The 21,499-nt window shown below is 42.8% G+C and overlaps 1 protein-coding gene across 2 annotated transcripts in view; it reads left to right on the forward strand.

Moving 5' to 3' along the window:
- Window positions 1–21,499, forward strand: part of CEP170B (centrosomal protein 170B) — a 365,718-nt gene that overhangs the window by 92,802 nt on the left and 251,417 nt on the right. For both annotated transcript variants that reach the window (XM_069207322.1, XM_069207323.1), the window contains exon 2: window positions 5,786–5,921. In XM_069207322.1, the coding sequence (XP_069063423.1) occupies window positions 5,817–5,921 (105 nt within the window). In that variant the 5' untranslated portion in view covers window positions 5,786–5,816. The remainder of the gene's footprint in view (window positions 1–5,785; window positions 5,922–21,499) is intronic.

A 21,499-nucleotide genomic window follows, 5' to 3' on the forward strand; every position in this document is an offset into this window, starting at 1 on the left:
CAATATCATTTGTTCATTCATTGCAAACATCCAGCAAGTTCGACCTGATGTAGCACTTGAAACATTGTGTTTTCCACTGTCCTAACTGCATAATCCCACCATCTGAAGAAACCAATCTTGGCTTCATTCACTGCTCCTATACAAAAATAATGCATTCCGTATTCCCTTTGTGAAATCCCCATATTACCAAGCGCTTTTCTCAGCAGCGATAGTACCTGAAAAGAATGCATTGGGGACCCATCTTCAAGCACAAACACATGATTTGCATCAGCAGGCAAGTACGGTGCAAAACAAAACCAGCAAGACACTGGACATGATGGGGGGAAGGGGTGGCGCTGGATGCATCAGTACTTAACTTCCTCTACTTAGTTGATCTGTTTTGGGTTTACCCAATCAGATCCATATCTTCTAAGGCCCCACTTGACACTGGAAATCAATAAGCCCTCCTGCCCCTTACAGCCCGACAGTTCTGATTTATGGAAAGCACAGTGAAACTGCCAGGATATGCACGAGTGAAAAGTACAATCTCCGACGGACAGAAACATATTTCCTGTAAACCACACAAAATGTCTCCCAGCAACTTACCTGAAATAGACCTCCTCTTGTCACTCCTCATCCCTCCCTCCTTAGCCCAACCCGCTATGAGTCTTCTGCACACCTCTCCCTCCACCGGATCATATCCCAGTAAGTACTTACCTAAAAAGGAGATACCAGACATCTTATGCAAAACAGTCACTGCTGAAAACCCTGCATCAATATGACTCATCGAGAAATGTGCCACATCCTCTCCTCAGTACCGTAATTACATCGGACCATCAACCCTCCAAAAGCACCGACTCAATGAATTCAGACCATGCCTGAGCTTAACTCTGACGGGTAGACTGTGCAACCGATTACTGAATTGGGGTCAAAATCCCCATTCTCCAAGAGCCTATAACAACTTTGGTATCACTGTTTTCTGTGCATCTGCTCCTGGCGCAAGCCCACATTATCTCTGTCACTGTGAACGAAATAGCGCATCAACGATATCATTATTGACCCCCGGAATGCAAAGATCTTTAAACAACCTAATAGGAAAATTTGCAGCACCTTTAAAACTTTCTCATCACATGCTTTTTGAGAGTTGACCAAGCTCACCACCATTTGATTGTCTACCTGGAATATCACCCTCCTGCTGGCCAGCTTCTCCCCCAGAGCACTAGTGCCACAACCAATGGGATAAACTCCAAAAATGCAATACTGTCTGGCGGACTTCAATGCTACAGGTCACTCTTCTGCAGCCCAGTGACCATCCCAAAACAGACCAAAACCATGTGCACCTGCCACATCAGAAAAAACTTGCTTTTACCACAGCCAGTCCTCATCATTGCACCACATCATCAGACCATTGAAATCCTTAAGATAAGTAATCCACATTCCAAGGTCCGCCAAAATGCTGGCACGTAAACTTACCCAGTGATGTGGCAAGACAGCACCCTTAGCTGCAAAACCAATTTGCCTACAAAAGACACTGCCTACGCGAACCACTCTACAAGCAAAATTCAAGTGACCTAGGAGGCATTGAACCTGTCCCAACTCCAGTTTTTGCTTGGCCACCACTTCGTCCAACAGAGAAATAAGCCTGATTAGTTTCTTTTTAGGCAAACGGACCTCCATAGCCTGTGAATCAAACTTGATTCCAAGAAAAGTAATGTAGGTAGTGGGACCCTCTATTTTTTTTCTGGTGCCAAGGGAACCCCCAGTTCCTCCTTAGCTGCCTTGAAACGTTGCATTACTTTCTGCCAATCATCTGAACTCCCTGTTCAAATAAAAGAAAATCGTCCAGATAAAGCGCAACATGGCGTACACCACTCTGACTCTGGGAAAAACCATTGTAAGTAAGAACTAAATGTTTCAACCAGGGAACATGAAACTGAGCAGCCCATGGGCAATATTCTGTCAATAAAAATAGAAACCTCAAACTGCAGCCCCTATAAGAAAAAATCATCTAGGTGCCCCAGCAACAATCTAAAGGCAGATTGAATGTCTGATTTGGCCATCTCGGCACCCACTCCACAGCACTTTACCAATGTAATAGCTTTATCTTCTGAAGTATAATGGACCATGAAGTCTTCCTGTGCCATAAAATCATTGACTGAACCTACCAGTGGCCATGACCAATGATGCATGAGACTAAATTTCCCCTCTTGCTTCTTGGGCACCACCCCTAAAGGGTAAATAGTCAAATTCAGCAATAGCCAGTAAGAAAATGGACCTACAATTAGTCTCCGAGCCAATTCTTTCTGTAGCTTAGCTCTAACCACTTCAAGGTTATCTAGAGCAGACTTCACATTTTTGGCCATCTTCTGACTCTGTGTGCCTGGTAACATAAACGAAAACCCTCAAGAAAACCCCAGTATGAACATTGTGCTTCTTCCTGCTTTGGAGAGAACTGAAGCCAATAGCTCAAAATCGGAAACCTGATAAGGGTAGGGCCCTTTTCCCACCACTTGTTGTGTCTGACCCCTTCTTCTATTCCCCCTTGCCTGCGCTACCTTGCATTCCCACTGCACCACCCCAAAACATTGGACCAATGGATGCTTTCCTACTCAGTTGGAGCAATCGTGTCAAAACTTACATTGGACCTGTGTACCCCTCCACCCCCCAATTGAAGGACCAGCAAGACCTATTTTTGGGAATTTGACTATTTTTGAAACTCCCCACCTCAACTTTCTTGAAAGGGCTTATATTGTAATGGTAAATCACTGGCAGTGTGAACTACTGGAACATTCTTAGCAGCATGCAGCCACTGAATCCACAACTACTTATCTCTCTCCCCCCCCCCCATTCCCTCCCAGGATTTATAGCCATCCTAGCATGAAATTCCTCATCATATCGGAACCATCCAACTCCCCATAATCCATTTTCGCTATATGCACCACGTCCATGTATTTTAAAAATGCAACGCATTGCTCCAGATGCAGCTCAAAATATACACTCGCAAATATTAGGAGAGCAATTGTTCTGTATTACTGGGTGCCGCGTGCTTATGCGCCAGCTCCCACTCCTCCTCTTTTGATCCCTCCTTTGCCTGATCTTCCTTTAATAATTTGAAGACTTCAACAAATTTTCCTTTGCACATCTTATCCTTCGTCTGTTGGGTGAGATGCGCCCCTAAAGGAATTGAGGCCCCTATATAGGGATTTTTTTGTTTGTTTTTTACGCTATCCCCTGAGACTACACTATCACTCATACCTGTCTAATCTATTATACTGTAGGACTAGCGTCTGATTCTTTACGTTTCAGGCCATCCTCCTTAGCCAGATCCGATTTGTCAGCTTTATGTTCCCCTCCCCCAGCTGTTTGAATAGCTACTTTCCTATTGTCTGGATCACTCACAGGTCACTCAGACACTTGTTTCTTTGGACTATGACTCAATGCAACAGAGATCACCCTGACCACCTCTGCCTTACCTCCACCTTAGATATTCCACCCATCGACCCCTGCTCTCTATGGACTGACTGACACTGACTGGAGATCCTCTTATCCGACGTATCACCACCCAGGTCGCAGTGGACTGTCCTTCATAGACATAGTCTTCTGCAAAACACTTCTGCATTAGTTGACCCTCCTCCCCCATCCATCCCCTGGTAGCTTAATGTGGACTGCTGGAGCAGTGACCGCCTCATCCACCAATTCATCCTCCTCCAAATCGCCTTCCTCTTCAAAATCCAATGTTTCTTCTTCCAGTCCTTGAAGAAATACAATGCCCCACCACTCCAGCTGGTGCTTCGCTGTTCACTGTCCTCTGTTCAGCCATCTGGTCCAATGGCAGCAGCGACTCTGTCCCTCATTGTTGAGCAGGTCGAACGCAAAACTGCTCTCACTTTGCCTCAATTTGCCCAGGGGGTGCTCTCACCACCAATGGCTGTCTTAGAATGGCGACGTCAACTTAATGCCGTTGAAGGTACTGCTCCCCAGTACTGCCCAGCCTTGATGAGGCATCACACCCAGGCCAACTAACAACCACCCCAGATTGCCGGCAGAAACTGGAACCTTCCCTATTCTGCGTACCACCTTGTGCTCCATGAAATGAAGATTGCTGCTCATTTCTCCTGTTGCCTGAACTAAACTCCTCCAGCAGAACCCCCACCCCCCAATAGCTACGTCCTGTGGATCCTCCTGTTATGTGCCATTATCAACAGCCCACATCTGAACTTTTTTCAGCATGGGGCTAACTCGCATAGGCACAAGTTGATGTTCCCACTTATGCCCTCATTCACCTAAATTCTGCTGTTCCTTACTTCCCAACCACCCCTGCACACTCATTTCACTGTGTAGTGCATGAAGGTCCTCCTCCAAATCTGATATAACTATAGGCTCTTCGATTCCCCATGGGTGCCGCCATCTTGGAAGGTGCACAGAAACGCCTTTCTTCTAACTTGGCAAGCAACGACCAAGCCATTGCAGCCATTCGTTCTCCTGAGTTGACGTCACCGCACACCTCACTCTCCTCCACATTCAGAGAGGGCACAAGTGTGTCCTTGACTGGAACCGCTTGGCGGTGACTCCGCGTCACCACAAGCCTGTGACCTGCACCTCTCCCCCCTCCCACCAATGAACTCTCTCATAGACACACCTGACCGGCGCATGAGACAAGGGCCACCCCTCAACACTACATCACTCAAACCATGTTGTGGCATGAAAATGGGCGTTTCGGCAGCCCTCTTGGCACCACCGTTCCCTGGTAAAGCACGTGCCAGCCTCCCTGACGCACACTTCTGTCTACATTTTTTTGGTTTCGCAGGCAAACCGCACACCACTACTGCTGATGGTGCACCTGCTGCAGATTCTCGTTTTGGGTGCTTTAGTCCCACCCATGCCTGCTCTAAAACACCCTCTTAAAACAGGTACTCCCTATCTTATTCCTGTAGCACTTTCAGTGCCTGCACTACTCTGTTGGCAGTAGTCATTTTGCCTAGAAAATACTACTATGATAAACTTAACTAAAATACTTCAGTGACAGCTATGAAGACCATGCCCCACACCTGGATGTGACAGCGACCAAAGAGGCCACCTCCAACCCCTCTTAAAACCCTCCCTTATGTCTCACCCACTACCTAAAATAAACCAATCATTTCACCCAGAGCGTGGTGGACTGCACCACCAAGCCCGATTAGCCCAGGGGGGAGACCCGGCAAGCCTGACTACCCCCAGACCCCCATTGGAAAAGCCAGTAGGTCTGCCCTGCATTGCCAGGGGCACTATATATTTGCTTCGCCACTGCTCATCATGTAGTGAAATAGCAAGATTGTGTTACTCCGCATTGTTTGATGCAAGCTTCCTAGAGTCTTAGAACTGATGCTAGCAAATTAAGTGCTGCCTGCTACTTTTGATAGGTGAACATTGCTTATGGATAGAAATGTGTAGGTTATGGCTGACCTACTTTGGATCTGAATCAGACAGGGTAGATTAAATAAATGCATGGCGCTGTATTTGTGAAAGGTGTTTACCATACACCGTGGAGGACAGAGGGAATAAGTGTGCTCTTGCAACGTTTGCAGATAGTTGTGCAGAACTCTTGTAATATACCATAAATGATAGAGAGAGTTTCTTCCAAATGTTTTTGTTTGTCATGATGCTAATATTATTTGGGGTTTCTGAAATTAAACATATTTCTTAATAACAAATCCAACCTGTCCTTATACACAGATAAATAATTAGTAATTTTGGTTGAATGTAGTTTAGATATAGAATAATCGTTCTGATTTTTCCATTAACGCACTTTTGGTATTTCATTTATCAGGATGGTTAAAGTGTGAGTGCCAAACGACAAAATGAGTGTGACGTCGTGGTTCCTGGTGAGCAGTTCCGGCACTCGTCATCGCCTGCCTCGGGAGATGATCTTTGTCGGCCGAGAGGATTGTGAATTAATGCTGCAGGTAACTGTCAACTTATTTATGGCTGTTTGCTTCAGAAAATGAATGCTCCTCTTTCTGTCCGTTCACTTGTAAGGAGTTGCAGAGGTAACTGCGTTGGCCTCACCATTGTAATGAGCAGTGCTTATCCCCACAGTTACTGCCAAATCATACTTGCTATATCCAAGAGCAAGCCTGCCATTGTATGACTCAGTTCAATACTAATAAAAAGTGTATAACATCTTCTGCACCTTTTTGGATGTGATGTCAGAATGAAGACGATCTACTCCATTTGCAATGAATGTAGGAGGAACAATATGCTGCAGGGACTGACATTCTCTGTGCAGATTTTTTGGCATGTGTTTGGAAACAAAGTATATTTTCTATCAATTATATACTTGTAAAACCAAACGGTTAACTTGTATTGGCCCTTTTCTTGTTGATTTAAAATCCTATTTAGGATGAATGCATTATCAGGGTAACGGACTTGAGGCTACAGTTTCAACCAAGAAGAATTTTTTTTCTGGTAAAACAGCCCAAAATGCTGTTGGTTTGAAGGCAAAAAATGTAAACATTCACAGAAAAGACATCAAATGGCCTGCTCTATTTAGCATAGATGGTCTGAATTATGTTTATTATTCTGTTCATCACACCAGGAAAAACGTGCCTGTCTCAAACAGAAAAAAATAAATCTACTCCCACACACTTTGAGAAAACTCCCAGGGTGTGAGAGTCATTAGTATTTTGTTTTTCAACAACAAATGCCAGCTATAGAACTTTTTTAATTTATTTATTAAAGAGATGTTTCATGTGTGGATGCCTGAAAGACTGCATCCACACACCAACTCTGCTTTCAGAGGAACTTCAGTAGCAGCGATTTCTCTCAAAGCACGTGGATCACCATAGGGTCGTCGGTAAATTATAGGTATGACGAATGGTAATCCACCTGTGAAGTGAGTTTAGTGTCTTGTGCTACCTTGACCAATGGCGGGCCCGCCTGCTAATCTTTAAGTCAGGCCCTTACACTTTGGTTTGGTTGCTAAAATGCACATCCTGATTTCCTTGGCTGTGTTTTGCATTTGAGGTTACATCTGCTAGTTTTGTGATGCTTTCAGTGGCAATCATTCATTGGGTTGCTGTACTTTGGAAGTATTTTAATGAACCAATCTTTGTCTTGTTTTCAACCATTTGTGGATTCTCACTCTGGCACTCAGTAACTCTGGTTTTCATTGTGGATCCAAGTGAGTTAATAGTCAGACCAAAAGCCACGCTCTCACTTTCTGCACTCATGTGGGATTTTTGACTCACTGTTACATCTTTCATATTAAAGGGTTGCTTTTCAATTTGTAATGGTTCTGCGTGAAAATTAGTTCTTTCCATGCTCCAGTTTACACATATGTGTGCGATAAACTACATTTTAACCAGTAGACATGAAGGAATGAGCCTGGGTTTCACATCCTTTTTCGTAGATCCATCAGAATGTTTGCAGCTCCTGCATTGTACAATATTGTACAGTGTGTGCAGTAGAGGCCTATTAGAAATTGGGGTCTCTAGTTGGCAGAGGTATACACCCTTGTCCAAGTAGGGACCACAATCCTAGTCAGGGTAAGTCACAACACAATCCAAATTATCCCGTGTTCACCCTCTGGTACCTTGGTACTGAGCAGTCGGGCTTAATTTAAAAGGCATGTGTAAAGTGTTTGTGCAAGAAATCATTGAGTAACACAGTGAAAACACCACAAATACACCACACAGTTTTAGAAAAATAGATAATATTGATCTGAATAAAATAAGGTCAAACCGACAAGGATCCAATAAGCACAAGTTGAAATATCACTTTTAAAAGGGTTAAAAAAGTCTCCGTCCTTAGAAATCAATAGTAGTTTCTTTGTAACACACAGTACCTGGGATGCGTAAAAAATAACTACGTGTTGCGTTGGATTTTACGGCACACCACAAGTGATGTGTTGTTTCTTGCCACACTGCAAGGGTTTGCGTCGTTTTTCCGGCGTGCAGTCTTGGTTCCTCACTACAGGGGTATTTTGACGCCCAGTGACGATGCAATGAAAATCCTTGATGCGCTGGTAGAAGGAGCAGGTGCTGCATCGATCCAGTAGACGATGCATCAAATTTTCCTTCGCAAGGCAGGTGCTGCGTCGAATTCTCCGTCAGGAAGTCGGTGCTGCATTGTTTTTGACGCACAAGGAGTTTCTTGACAAGATGAAGTCTTTGTTGGCCCTGAGACTTCAGAAACAGGAGGCAAGCTAAATCTAAGCCCTTGGAGAGCACTTCAGGAGGAAGGCAGAGTCCTTCCAGCAGAGTCAGAAGCCTGCAGGGCAGCAGTCCTTCTCAGCAAAGCAGTCCAGATGAGTCCTTTGGGCAAACAGGCAGTTCCTCTGACAGAGTGCAGGTGTAGGGCCAGAAGTGTCTAATTTGGTGGAGTCAGAGACCCAGTTTATATACCCAAAATATCTTTGAAGTGAAGAAATCTGCAAAGAGTGGATTTGAAGTGCACAAGTTCCCCTTTCAGCCCAGTCCTCTGTGCCAGGATCCCTCTGGGGGTTATCAGTCCTCTGTGTGAGGGCAGGCCACTAGCCTTTGAAATGTAAGTGAGAGCCCCTCCACCCTTCCTGCCCAGGAAGACCCATTCCTTGTGCAGATGAATGCAGATGGTTGTCTGGGTGGAATGCACAAGGGGAGATGTTGACCAGCACGGACCAGAAATGGATTGGAGACCGGCTCTAAGGCACAGATGGCAGTAAGTGCAGAGAAATGCGTACTTTCTAAAAGTGGCATTTCTAAAATAGTAATAATAAATCCAACTTCACCAGTAAGCAGGATTTTCTATTACCAGTCTGGCAATACCAAACCAGACATGGCTACGCCTTCCGGATCAGAATCTACCACTTAAGAGTATAAGAGGGTAGTTCTAATGCTAATCTATGAGAGGAGCAGGCCTCACAGTAATGGAAAACGAACTTAGGCGTTGTTCACTACCAGGACATGTAAAACACATATCTGCCTTTTACCTACATAGCACCCTGCCCCATGGGTTACCTAGGGCCTACCTTAAGGGTGACTTATATGTAGAAAGGGGGGAGTTTCAGGCTTGGCAAGTAGTTTTAAATGCCAAGTCGAAGTGGCAGGGAAACTGCACACACAGGCCTTGCAATGGCAGGCCTGAGACATGGTGAAGGGGTTACTTATGGAGGTGGCACAATCCGTGCTGCCAGCCCACTATTAGCCTTTAATTTACAGGCCCTGGGCACAGGTAGTACACTTTGCTAGGGATTTACTAGTAAATTAAATATGCCTATTGGGTAGGAACCAACGTTACCAGGTTTAGGGGAGAGAGCATATGCACTTGTGCGCAGAGTCCTAAAACCAGCAAAAACAGTGCCAGAAAAGTGGAGGGAGGCAGGCAAAAAGTTGGGCGATGACCACCCTAAGGTTGTCAGGTCTAACAAGGTCCTTGAGTCTCACTATTATGCCTAACGAATATCGCTTCCCACATTATACCCCCGCCCCTAGTTTGTGTGTGATAAAGCTATGCGAGCCACAACCAAGCCTTTTATGAGCAGGTGCTTGTGGGTATCTAGGTGTGCCCCACCAAACTGCAGTTGTTCTTCTTGTCTCTTCAGAAAAAGTGTGTGCCACAATGTTGTGGCTCTATGTTGTAGCGCAATTTTAGAATGAGCAGCTTCATAACATCCATCTGCACCAGGATGTTATTTAGGCAAGGGGTGTGGGGCTCCTGAATTGGGAATGGCTTATCCAAGTCCAGACTTGAGGACGTGCAGTAGGTTGTAATAATTATTTGCTCCACGCTGCTCACTTCGTATGAGGATTGCCATAGAGAGTGCCATGCACCTATGACGTTGCCTAAAAAGGGAGTTGGAGAAAAGTTGTGTCCCAATTGAGTTGAAGAAACCTTTCTAGTTACCACTTGTTATTGAACGTGTCACATTAGCTGAAACTTAAATTTAGTGTAAAAGTTGAACTGCAAACTGGTTTGCACAAATTAGTTATTTAGGCTCATGTACACACTAAGTGCGGAGCGTTCCCTTTTATCCTAGAATTCTGAATTCCGATATTGTAGCTGCCCAGAGTTAATAATTAAATACCCATTTTTCAGATTCGTAATCGCAGAGTGAATGCCTGAAAGCAGCGTGAATCAATCAAAATCGTATTGATTTGTGTCCCTGGGTGGAAGAGACGGCTTTCTTTTTCATCTCTTGTTCGGTTGCTTTAGCTTGGGCGAGAGATTCAAATACTTCATTGTGAAAACGTCCTTCTGGTTTGTATACATTTGGGTTACCTTAATTAAACCAACAATTGAACAGTGAACTTGATATGCACATCAGCTAGTTCACATTTGCAACTTTTGGTGAACTAAAGTTTCAAAGTATTACTTTACAATTTACAATGCTCTCCTTCTATGGGGCTGACATTCATCAGCTCTACTTTGTGAACTGTAGGTTTCACGGGAGAGGCCATTTTGATGGCCATCTATTGTTTGTGTCTCCAGCAGGAAGCAGAACGTATTGAGAAAATGTATGCATCATACACTATGTAGAAAACGCAGTTAGGGTCTCGTTGTGAGTGTTTGTAATTAAGCTTATCATAGTACATCTGCTTAGAAACATTTCCTTTGATCCTGATAGATGGAATGAATCGGTGAGCAGTTTTTACTGAATGATCACAAGGTTCTGATTGCCGGCCGTAGTTCGATTGTGCATGCTTAGATGTCCTGTCAGTATAGTCAGTGGAGTTGTATTTGGCAGGTGAGTATCTGAATCGTAATGAGTTGAGGGTTAAAGTTTGTGGTCAGTCGGGAGTGAGACATGAGGGACGTGTCATTTGCTTATACATCATCTCACTTAGTATGCGTGCAAATCGTGAATTGAGAGTCGTACTCAATGTTTTATTAAGAATCTCTACTAGAAATCCTGTACGTATGTCACAAAAATGGCACTTAATAATTTATGCAAATGTTGCTACGCCAGTACTTATGGGATAGTTGCGGTTAGAAATTACCATCTTTTCCATAATATTTCACTGATTTTTGCCTCCTTTCGCTGAACCAGTTTTTGCTAGCCTCAGGACTGTGCACACTTTACTTCTGCTAATGAGTGATGAACTGCTTGTGCTCTCCTCTCTAAACATATTAGCATTGGCATACCCCCAAGTAGCACATTTGATTTACTGTTAAATCTCTAGTATGACACCACCTGTACCCAGGTCCTGTAAATGTAGTGCTACTTGTGGGGTGCAGCACTCACCTAAATTAGCCCTGGAAAACATGTCTCTGGGCCAGCCATTGCAGCCCGGATGTCCAGTTTTAAACTTCCATTTTGACCAGGCAAAACAAACCTTTTGCTAGGCCTAAAACTTTCTTTTAAATTCATATGTAACCCCTAAAGTTGGCCCTTAATGCCTGTGGGGCAGGTTGCATAGTATTTGTGAAAAACCTCCAAGGTTGTTGTTAACTATGGCAAGACTTGCTCTCCCAGAGGAAAAGACTGCGTTGATTATAATTTATAATGCTTAATTGCAACTTGGAAGCACCTAAAGAAATGGTTCAAGGACTCATTTTAGAAGTAATTTAAAATCAAGAGTAATGGTCAAGTTGGATTTTACATTACTATTTTGGAAATTACAGTTTTAGAATATTGTCTTTTTCCTGCCTACAATAAAAAAGGGCCTATCTGCCAGTATCTAGTGTTGCCTGACTGCTGATGGGCTCCCCTGTGGTAAGATGTGGATTGCTGCCAGACAGTGGTTAAAGTGTGGGTAAGTCTTTTTCTTTCTTGAGCAGGATGACTTGTGGGTTGTGCCCAGCCTCTTCCTGAGCGTCAAAGAATGCTTAACCCGTCCTGGCAGATGCAGCTCACACTTAGGCCTGCCTCTTTTGTCTACCCAGCCACCTTGCCCCTAATCTGAGTGGGAGAGGGAACTGCTCCAGAATGGTTTAGAATAACCACAAGGAAGGGTTTGCTCATGATCCTAGCCACACCTCTGGGTGCGTACAGGGAAATCTGACCAGGGGAACAAAGGTTCTGTGATGTTGGATTTAGAGAATGAAAGGTTCTGTGGGATGGTGTACAGTAAACATGCAAGAAGTGCTGCAAAAGAGGGTACTTTTACCCCATTTGTTAGGGAGTTTCATCACCCACAGGCTGGCACTGGGCATACGTGTGGAATCCCTAGTAGCCTCCTCAGAAGACTGCTGTACCTGTGAAGAATCATAAGAAAGACTGCCTTCCTGTCTGAGAATATTGAAGGAAGACTGGACCTGCTTGCCTTGAACCCAGAACCCCAGAAGTGCCTCCATAAGTCAGTTGACTGACCTCTCATTTGAACTACAGGGGCACAAGAAACTTCGAAGGGCCTCTCCCCTGCACCTGCCAAGCTGACCAGTTTCAACAGGACCTGTCCCGGACTCTGCTGCTGACTTGGTGACTGTTGGAGTGCGTCCTAACCCCAAAGTGATGCCCTTCAGGTCCTGGACCCTTGGCTGGTGTTCGAGTGTACTTCCTTTGTGCCCAAACTGCAAGAAGTGAGACTTAATATATTTTTCCAGATTTCTTCCTGGAGAGGTGACGGAGGCTGGGATCACTGTTGAAACCACAGCAGTCTGCATCGAATTGCTGGTCTGCTTCAGGTTGCTGGTTGGCCCTGTTGAAGGAGATCTAATTTCTAGATAAGTTTCTCAATCCAAATGCAGAAAGCTTCAATGGGCCTGAAGTTTAGGCCTTCCCATGCACATACTTTGGACTTCCCCAGCTCTGACCTTTCCCTCGTTTGTCAACAACCGCTCTGCGAACTCGCTCTTCAGCACCCCAAGCTTGCAGATTTCCCAGACGAAGATTCATCGACGACCATTTTTTCTCCATAAAATGTTCAAAATCCAAAGGTAAACTTTCCACCACGATGAAATCCGACCAGCGATCCATTGCCATCGGCCTTCACTTTCGACTTTGACCCTGTCTAGCATGTCCAGATATCGACAGTTGGTGCTTTGTGCATTTTGCCATATTTTTTATTCAACCAAAAAATGAATCTCTCCAGTTCTACTTATTGGATTTTTGTGGTCTTGGGTGAACCACATGATTATTTAGTGACAATAATGGTTCACCCCAACACAGATTTTTATTATTATTTGAGGTGGGTTCTCACCCCCTAAACTAATAACCCAGTTTATTACAGGAGCTTAAGGCGTGGTGAATGGGACAATGCACACATTTAAGATATTTATAAAGCAAAAAGTAAAGCCACTCTTGAGCATCCTGGATTGTGCTTGCAAAGTGTCAGATTGCATAGTTCAGCTGTTGTGCATCTTTAAGTAGGAGGAAGTGGTTTTTGAAGACTCTCTGTGTATGTATGAGGCAATGTGGCTGGCCATAAGCTCCAGTGAGAGAGAACAAAAGTGGAAAGAAAGCTTTAATCTGATGCCAGGGAAGGAGGAGTTGGGTCCGGGCAGAGTCTTATTTGTGAGTAGATAGTAGTAATAAACAAGTGGAAGGAAGAAGGATGAAGAAGGCTGAAGGCAGTGATTTAAAGAGCAGAGGAAGAACACAGCACTGAATCACTGATAATATTTATATCCGTATCAGTTCATTTAAATATTAGTCAATTCAAATTGGTTTATGTGTTTCCATGACAAAGTGAAAAGTGTTCGAAATTGTGGAGAACCTGATGTACGGCTTTGCAAACCATGGATGAATGTCTATAGAAGTAGCACTTGATAATGTTTTCAAATCTTGAAAACTATAGTCAATGCATCAGGATTTGTGAAGTGCAGCTGATTGCCTGACTGGGTATCCAGGTGCTAAAAACGAGGGAAAAGCAAGGAGAAGGCACACAAAAACTGGGGAGGATGGAGCAAGGAGAAAACTGCGAAAACTAGGGAAAAGCAAGGAGAAAGCACACAAACAGGAGAAAAAGCAAAGAGAAAGCAATTAGAACGAGCAGAAAAACAAGGAGAGGACACAAAAAAACAGGGAAAAAGCAAAGAGAAAGCTGTGAGAATGAGAGAAAAGCAAGGAGAAGGCACACACAAAACAGAGGAAAAAGCAATGAGAAAGCAATGAAAACGAGGAAAAGCAAGGCAAAGGCATTAAAAAAAAAAAAAAGAAATGGGGGAAAAAATCAAGGAGAAGACCAGAGCAAGAGCGATGTAGCAGCATGGGGAGAACTGGACCTGCTCAATGGGGTAGTGCTGCGTCCTCCATTGTGTAGGTCCTGGGAAGAGGGGGGTGCTGAGTGGTGGTGGGCGGGGCTAGGCAGGGCGTGGCAAATAACAGTTGGCAGATGGGAGTGGCAATGAGGGAAAAAGCAAGAGAAAAGCAGTGAAAACTAGGGAAAAGCAAGGAGAAGGCACACAAAAAGCAGAGGGGAATGGTGAAAACGAGGGAAAAGCAAGGAGAAAGCACAAAAAAATGGGAAAATCAAGGAGAAAGCAGTGAAAATGAGGGAAATGAAGGAGCGCGCGCACAAAAAAAATGGAAAACTGCAAGGAGAAAGCATTGAGAGCAAAGAAAAGCAAGCAGAGGGCACGCAAAATGGGGAAAAAGCAAGAAGAAAGCCGTGATAACGAGGGAAAAGCATGGAGAAGGCACAAAAAAATTGGGGGAAAAGCAAGAAAACAGGCGCAACAGCGACGCAGCAATACTGGGAGAGTTGAGTCTGAGTCCTTCAAATATTTCTCAGGGTTTAGAAGCATGCTCCCTTTACATGATTGGCTCATTTCATAAGCTGATGAGCATATTGTTTAGCCCTTGGTCAGTACCTGTGCAATAATATTGTTTGAGTTAAGCAGAATATGTTCGCTGCCATACTTATTACAAGAAGAGTTTCTGGTTGAAGTACATCATAGGGCGGCCAACTAGTGCTCTCCTGGACCAAATCGCTTCTAGAGCCTTGAGGAAGAGAAATTATGTTAACTAATTTGATTCTGCAAGAGTATCGTACTGTTAACAAGGCCCACCCTGTTTAGCCTAAGAACCAGGTTATAGACGTTGTTCTGAGCAGAAGGTTTTTGAAGTAGAAAATGGTTCAGCAACTTAGCATTATAGGGACGTTGGAAACAAAAAGTCTAAGAGGTGAGACTGCTTGAAGGTAGACTGAACACTCATAATAAGACACAATAGGAAGAGGACTAATTATTCATGACAAGAATCAAACTTTGAACTTTATTTGCACCTTACATGGTAACGTAGGTGGTTAAATAACACATCTTACATGGAAGAAGGGGCTCTTGGCTTGTAGGGAGCATCATGGATCATACATCAGAGTTGCTTACACCTGCGTATATCTCATAAAAATATGAAAGACTGTGAGTGTTTTTACTTTGAGGTATGGGGTAGTGTTACACAAATGCAATAATACAATAAAATATATGTGATGACAACTCTGGTTTTACTGCACTTTTATGTAGAACATTTATGTGGGATTTGGTTTTCTACTCCTGGGATGTGGTTTTCTACTCCTGAGCTGCTTTCCTCACGTCTCAAACCTAGATGGTGTGCACACTCTGTTTTCTTACTCTAAAACAAGCTTTTTTTTATTGGAGGGGTGTTGTGTTCATGATGTAAATACGTTTTTAATTAATCATGATTTTATAACTTTTATTAATTGGGAAAGGAATGAAATCCGCCATCCGTATATATTTGCCGATTTGATATATGACATATGAATTAGAATATAGTTTCTCTTTATAGCTAAGGTTATGAATCGACATGTTTTGTGCTAGTTTTTGATTAATTTGTTTTTGATGTCAGGTTAATCTAAGGTATTCAGTTTTAAGGTAGAGAATTTTAGTAAGATATCAACCTTCGATAAGCAATTTAGTAAATGGAGAAACCAGTCCATGAACACAAATGAGAATTGTGATAAGCCTGTGCTTCCCTGACAACACCTATAAGTAATAGTCTACAATTGTAACCCATTCTTGTTTGGAAAGTCACTCTCAAACTAACTGACTGGCTTCTTTCTTAAATGATTCCATATTATGGTATCATTTTCTGTGGTTGTTTTGCCTTTTCTGTGCACAAAGTCACAAATTGAGGTGTGAGATCATTCAAAAGTAGAGATTACCAGGTGGGATAGGGTGATATCACTTTGTGGTTCAGTGCAGAATGCCACCAAATCACCACCCATCCAGAGATGCAGCATTCTGACTGATTAGTGAATTTAACAGACATGCTAATAGTTATCAAATGGTAATTTCATGTGGGTATTCTGACCTTCAAACCATTTCCTTAAATTAATTTATACTGGATTTGTCATTTAAACATGCAAAAATATAAGACTAAACATTAATTAAACCCCAAGTCAGAATTATCCTCTGTTTACCTATTACATAGTCATGTTGCTTGTAAAGCAAACAATGAACCACCTAGTTGTGGCTTGTTTGTTGCCATGCGTAGTCCACATGCAGCTAGTATGTCTCATCCACCACAGGATTAGCTGAATAAAATGAGGGTTCACACCAATATGATAAACAGCCGATGAATTGAAGCTAGTGGACGAAGTAGTTGGGTCCTGTATGCCAGCAAAGCACATGCACGTGCTGCTCTAATGGGATTTCCTTCATGTATAAAAGGACCTATTAGCAAGTTATATTAAGCCACAGTCCTTGGAAATAACCACAGTGGGGATCCTCTATTAAAAAGGTTCCCTCAGATGCCATGGACAAAGCACTCTTTTAAGTAAACTAAAAATAAAGTGATTCTCTAAACAAACCTCCATAGAAACTTGAGCTTTTTGTGAACAAACAAATGTCCTTTTCCTGATGGACACAGTTGGTTCTTGACCTGCAGAGCCTCTTAAAACATTGTGGGTTGAAATGTATTGACAGGATTTGATTGGGTCCAGGCAACAGCTGACAAGCGTAATAGGTTATAGCCACCATATTGGAACATTGTACTCTTGCCGATGATTACCTTTTTTTACTCTACTCTTTGCCCATGAAAGACCAAAGGACATTGGAGCATTTGAATGGCACTAAGTAATTGAGGTTTGTCTAATGGATCTCTTTTCCACAAGGTCCAATATGTAAAAGAAAAAACTTTTGTGTATATGGATATTTTACTTTGTCACACAATCCACTCACAGTTTGCAGAGATTTTCATCTCCCTTTATGTACTTTTGTCCAAATTGATGATTCATTGGCATACTGTAGATCCTGTGTATGCCCATTTGAGAACTCTTTTCAAAACTTATCACAATAAGAACATTCAATTTGATAGAACTGACTATGGTCTGCTTTCCCTGAACTTTCAGGTTTAGGCAGTTGTTTTTAAGTAATGTACAGGAACAGCTTAGGAGTTTCATTATTTCTGTTTAGATATCTCCTTAGTCCCAATGTCCACTAGTTTGATAAGGACCCACCTCCTTCTCATTACTATTTACAGAAATAGCAGTGACAAACTGCACTATCTGAATGGAGACCATGAATTGTGTTGTGATCAGCGAAGCTGGTGACCTCTTGTGAGGTCTGTTGAGCTTCGGCTTGTTGTGTGTGGGCCCTGTTGGGGTCCTTCCCCTCCTGCCCTGGGAGACGGGGATCTGTCAACCTCTATGAATATTACAATTACCACAAAAAAATTAATACAGAAACATTTTATGTAGCTCATCTAAATAGTTTGTAGATACTCTGTCATTGTACCTGATGAAATCTGAAATTGTGACATGCAGTTAAACAAGGTGTTAGCAGTTGATGCTTAACTGGTTCAACCATCTGATCATAGTAGAAACAGTGGTGCTTGGGTAGTCTCAGTTGTGTTGCTTTACTCTGGGGATTACCAAGCCATGCATTGCATTTTTACACAGGGACTCTAAGAAAGTTGATTATTTGTGATCGACTGCTGCCCATCTCAAGGAATAACGTTCCCGGGTGAACCCCAAACTCACAAAATGAGCCTGAGCTCAACCCCTGGTAGCTATGCCACAGAACAGACAGCTTAACTTAAAGCAATGTGTAAAGTATTTATGCAGTACAAAGACAGTAATAAAGTTAAAAAAAAAGAAATAAATCCCAAGTGAATTACAAAAATAGAGTAAAATGTAATGCACAAAATGACACCAAATTGACAATCATACATCCACTGAATGGAACCGCATAGATGAATTCTTTAAGTTTTAAGTAAAAGTAACACCAAAAAGCACTAAGCGCCAATGATGGTCTATGAAAGCAATAGACAGACCCAGGTGCCAGTTCATGCAGACCGGAATAGAGCATGGTTTGAATGCACCAAGTGGGGATGTCTACTGAACCCTCTCTTACCAGGGGGTAAAAGGTCCCAGTGGTAACCATACCCACTTTTTCAGAATTTCCTGTTTGTTGTACTGCAAACAATCACACAGTGCACCTTATTCCTGAAATACAAAACGGCGGAAATACTTCTCCTTTGTGCAGTGCCTTGTGTCCACCCTTTATGGGATGCTAGGATTCAAATGCCCTACACCCAGTTGATCTTTTTGTCCCACCTAGGCTATTGTCCTGCTCTGGGAGCAGCTTTCACACCTGATGAAGGTCAAGCACTTGCCGGGTAGCTGCTGGCAAGGAAAATGTAACTTAATGAAAGTTGCTTTTTCTAAATATTTCTTAACACTTCACCAAAGAACTGGACTTTTCTTAAATATGAAAAGTAGTCTTTGAATGACTGTTTTAGCAGTTTCCTCTCAAGGATATATTTTAAAAGTTATCATCTGTATTTTGACATTTTCTAGAATCCAGCTACATCCTTACCCCTAAAAATAACATTTGGGGTCTTTCCACTAGATAAACACGCCCACTTGAATTTCGCACGTTACACTTTCAAATATCAGACTTCTTACCTTGTGGTCGATAAGGTGTATTTAGGGGTGACCTCTTAATATTTAAAAACGGGGCTTTCCTCTTGTCTAAAAGGGTTATTTTTACAAGTTTGATATCGGGGATTTAGGCTGATGCTATCACGCTATACATGGTAGACCTGAATCTATGTTTTCCAGGCCAAAAATATAGATGGCTCCGTATGTGCTGCAGTCCACAGGTGCATGTAACTCCCAGGTTCTTGGTGTGTATTGTACATCATATATTAGGGACTTATATGCAAGTTAAATATGGCGATCAGGGTTAATCAAATTTAAGCATGTTTAAATGGGGGATCACAGGGACTTTTATTCTTGTTTAGGAGGAGTAAAGTGCACAGTGTTCTAAGTCCAGCAAAACTGATAGGGCAAAAAGTGGGGCATCTCACCCCAAAGATGGCAGTTTTCTGCCATCTCATTGTAGAATTGTGATCTGCACTTAATATCTGTTGATGTTAAACACCCATTCTTGTGTTTTTCTTGTTTGGTTGGGGTGAGATACAGCAGAAATATTGGCTTCAAGCTTTGACATTTCCTAACGTCTGTGAAGGGTTTATACTCTGTCATTAGACTCTTCATTGTCCTAAAGCTGCTTTAAGGATCTCAGTCTGAAGGGTAATTGACAATCAAGCGGTCCAGCGAAGGGTCGGGCTAGGCGCACAGCGAGCGCCTCCTTTCATGTAAGTGTGACTATAAGAGGACACTCCCCCTCCTGGAATCTGAGGCCAGTTGCCTCATACATTAGGGCCTCCGCGAGGTAGTCCCTTGCCACAGGTAGGCCCTCTCAGTCAATATTATATATTTTTCCCCCCCTTTTATGAGGGGAGGCTCATCTATTTGCACCTTGCATGATGGTTAGGGATCCTAGGCCCTGAAGCATGCCCCTAGACCTTCCACGGCTCTTAGTAGAGGGCAGAAACATGTCGGCCAATTTTTAGAGAGGTGACCCAGTGAGTCCTTGTTCTCACCGAGGTGTCCCGCCCTGGTTTTTAGTTGCACCAGCAGTTACCACTATTAAAAGTGTAGACTACACACAGGTAGCTGCCTAGGTGTTTTTATGTTCCCGTAGTTTAGCTGGATCCCATTATCTGCAGATAAAATATATTTACGCACTCCCTCCCGTTCTTTTAACGGTGAGGTTGAGTCCGCCCAGGTGGTACTATCCTACCTGGGTGGGGCTAGGTGGTCAAATGATGAAGCATGACACTATATAGTGTGTGAGACCACCTAGTCCGTAAAAGGAAATCCCCCCCCCTTCCCTCCCTCACCCTACACAGCACCCACACTGCGCAATTTCTAAACCCAGCGAGGTCTAGGAGCCCGCGGATAATCTCTCGTGAACATAGCTCCACATCATTGGTGAACACCATACCTTTTTGTGATAACTACAGTAGTTTTATGAAGAGGGAACTAGTATGGGTTGTTTCCCACCAAATACATGTTTCTCATCGCCTTTAAAACTCTCCTGTAGTGTGATTACAATTGACATCTTCACCTAACATTCTAGATTAGGATCACAGCTTTCATTGAACATATGCATTTGTCAGGCACTTGATGTTCAGCCACCAGTGAGGCACCATAAAAAAAGGGAAAAAAGTAAACGCTTTTCCCTGAATCAAAATATTCAGTTTGCTGCTCTGCTATTCAGTTAGTGCTTGTGAGTTTTCATTTTTATCAAGGACTAAGAGGCCATTTTTATGTGTCTGAGAAGTGCATACTTTCTCTCTGAGAAGATTAAGATATGTTGTTGTGAAAATGTATAGATAATGAGGTCTGATAATAGACCAGACCAGTTTATATGAACAATTGCTTGAACAACTTAAACATATACTGAATTCACAACTACTTGCTACTCTCAATCTAGGATGGAGGCTCAAGGTGTTTCCAACTTGTTTTGCAATGCCCACATGCCAGGCCAGTGCTTTCTCTTAGTGTTAAAAACTAATGCATTCCTAGAAAAAGCTAGATATGTGGATTTCAGCAACATGCTCTGCTTTTATTCTGTAGATAACCAATGCCCTTTTTATCGTGGGTGTCTTATTATACAAATGTTGCCCTACAGTGGGAATGTCTTGATAGATTCAGGGGGGATTCCTGCTTATCCCTTGCAGCCACCCTCAGTGTTTCGTTTTTCAAGTAGAAATCCTGAGGGTTAAAGGGCTAGATGCGAGGCTGCTTTGTGTTCAGACCAACGCTGCATATTTTATTTTGACAAAGGGTCTAGTAATTCAAAAAATCAAACAACTCTGCTTATTTGACTGGTTTCTATCTACTGAGTTCTTGTCGGATTGCATTCTGAGCCAAAATGCCTTTGATATTTAAATATAATTTTATAAAACAGGAATCTAAGATTGAGGGAGCACTTGAGCCTTGTATTTGGCAATATGAAACAATAGAATCTGCCACCAAACCCTAATGCTTTTGAAAAGCAATAAATAATCAATGCGTGATAAATGGGTGTCTTAGTGTTTGTAAGGCTTTATGAATGTTTTTTTGAGGGGAGAGTGATTTTGCCTTTGAGATTTGAGTACTGGATGACCTTTTTATAGGATTTCAATTCAGGTCTGAAAATTGTGTCTGCTGTCTTTAAAGAAGGACGTCTTCCCAGGCAACATTTCCTTGGTAATTCTGTATCACTTGTTTTCTTTATTGCTGTCCAATTAGGATGTATATGATGTGATTTCATGCTTCAAAGTATTACTGAGTATTTGTGCTTCCTAATAAATCTCTCTTTCTAGCTCCAA

This window comes from Pleurodeles waltl, chromosome 9 (assembly GCF_031143425.1).
Source record: "Pleurodeles waltl isolate 20211129_DDA chromosome 9, aPleWal1.hap1.20221129, whole genome shotgun sequence".
Lineage (NCBI taxonomy): Eukaryota > Metazoa > Chordata > Amphibia > Caudata > Salamandridae > Pleurodeles > Pleurodeles waltl.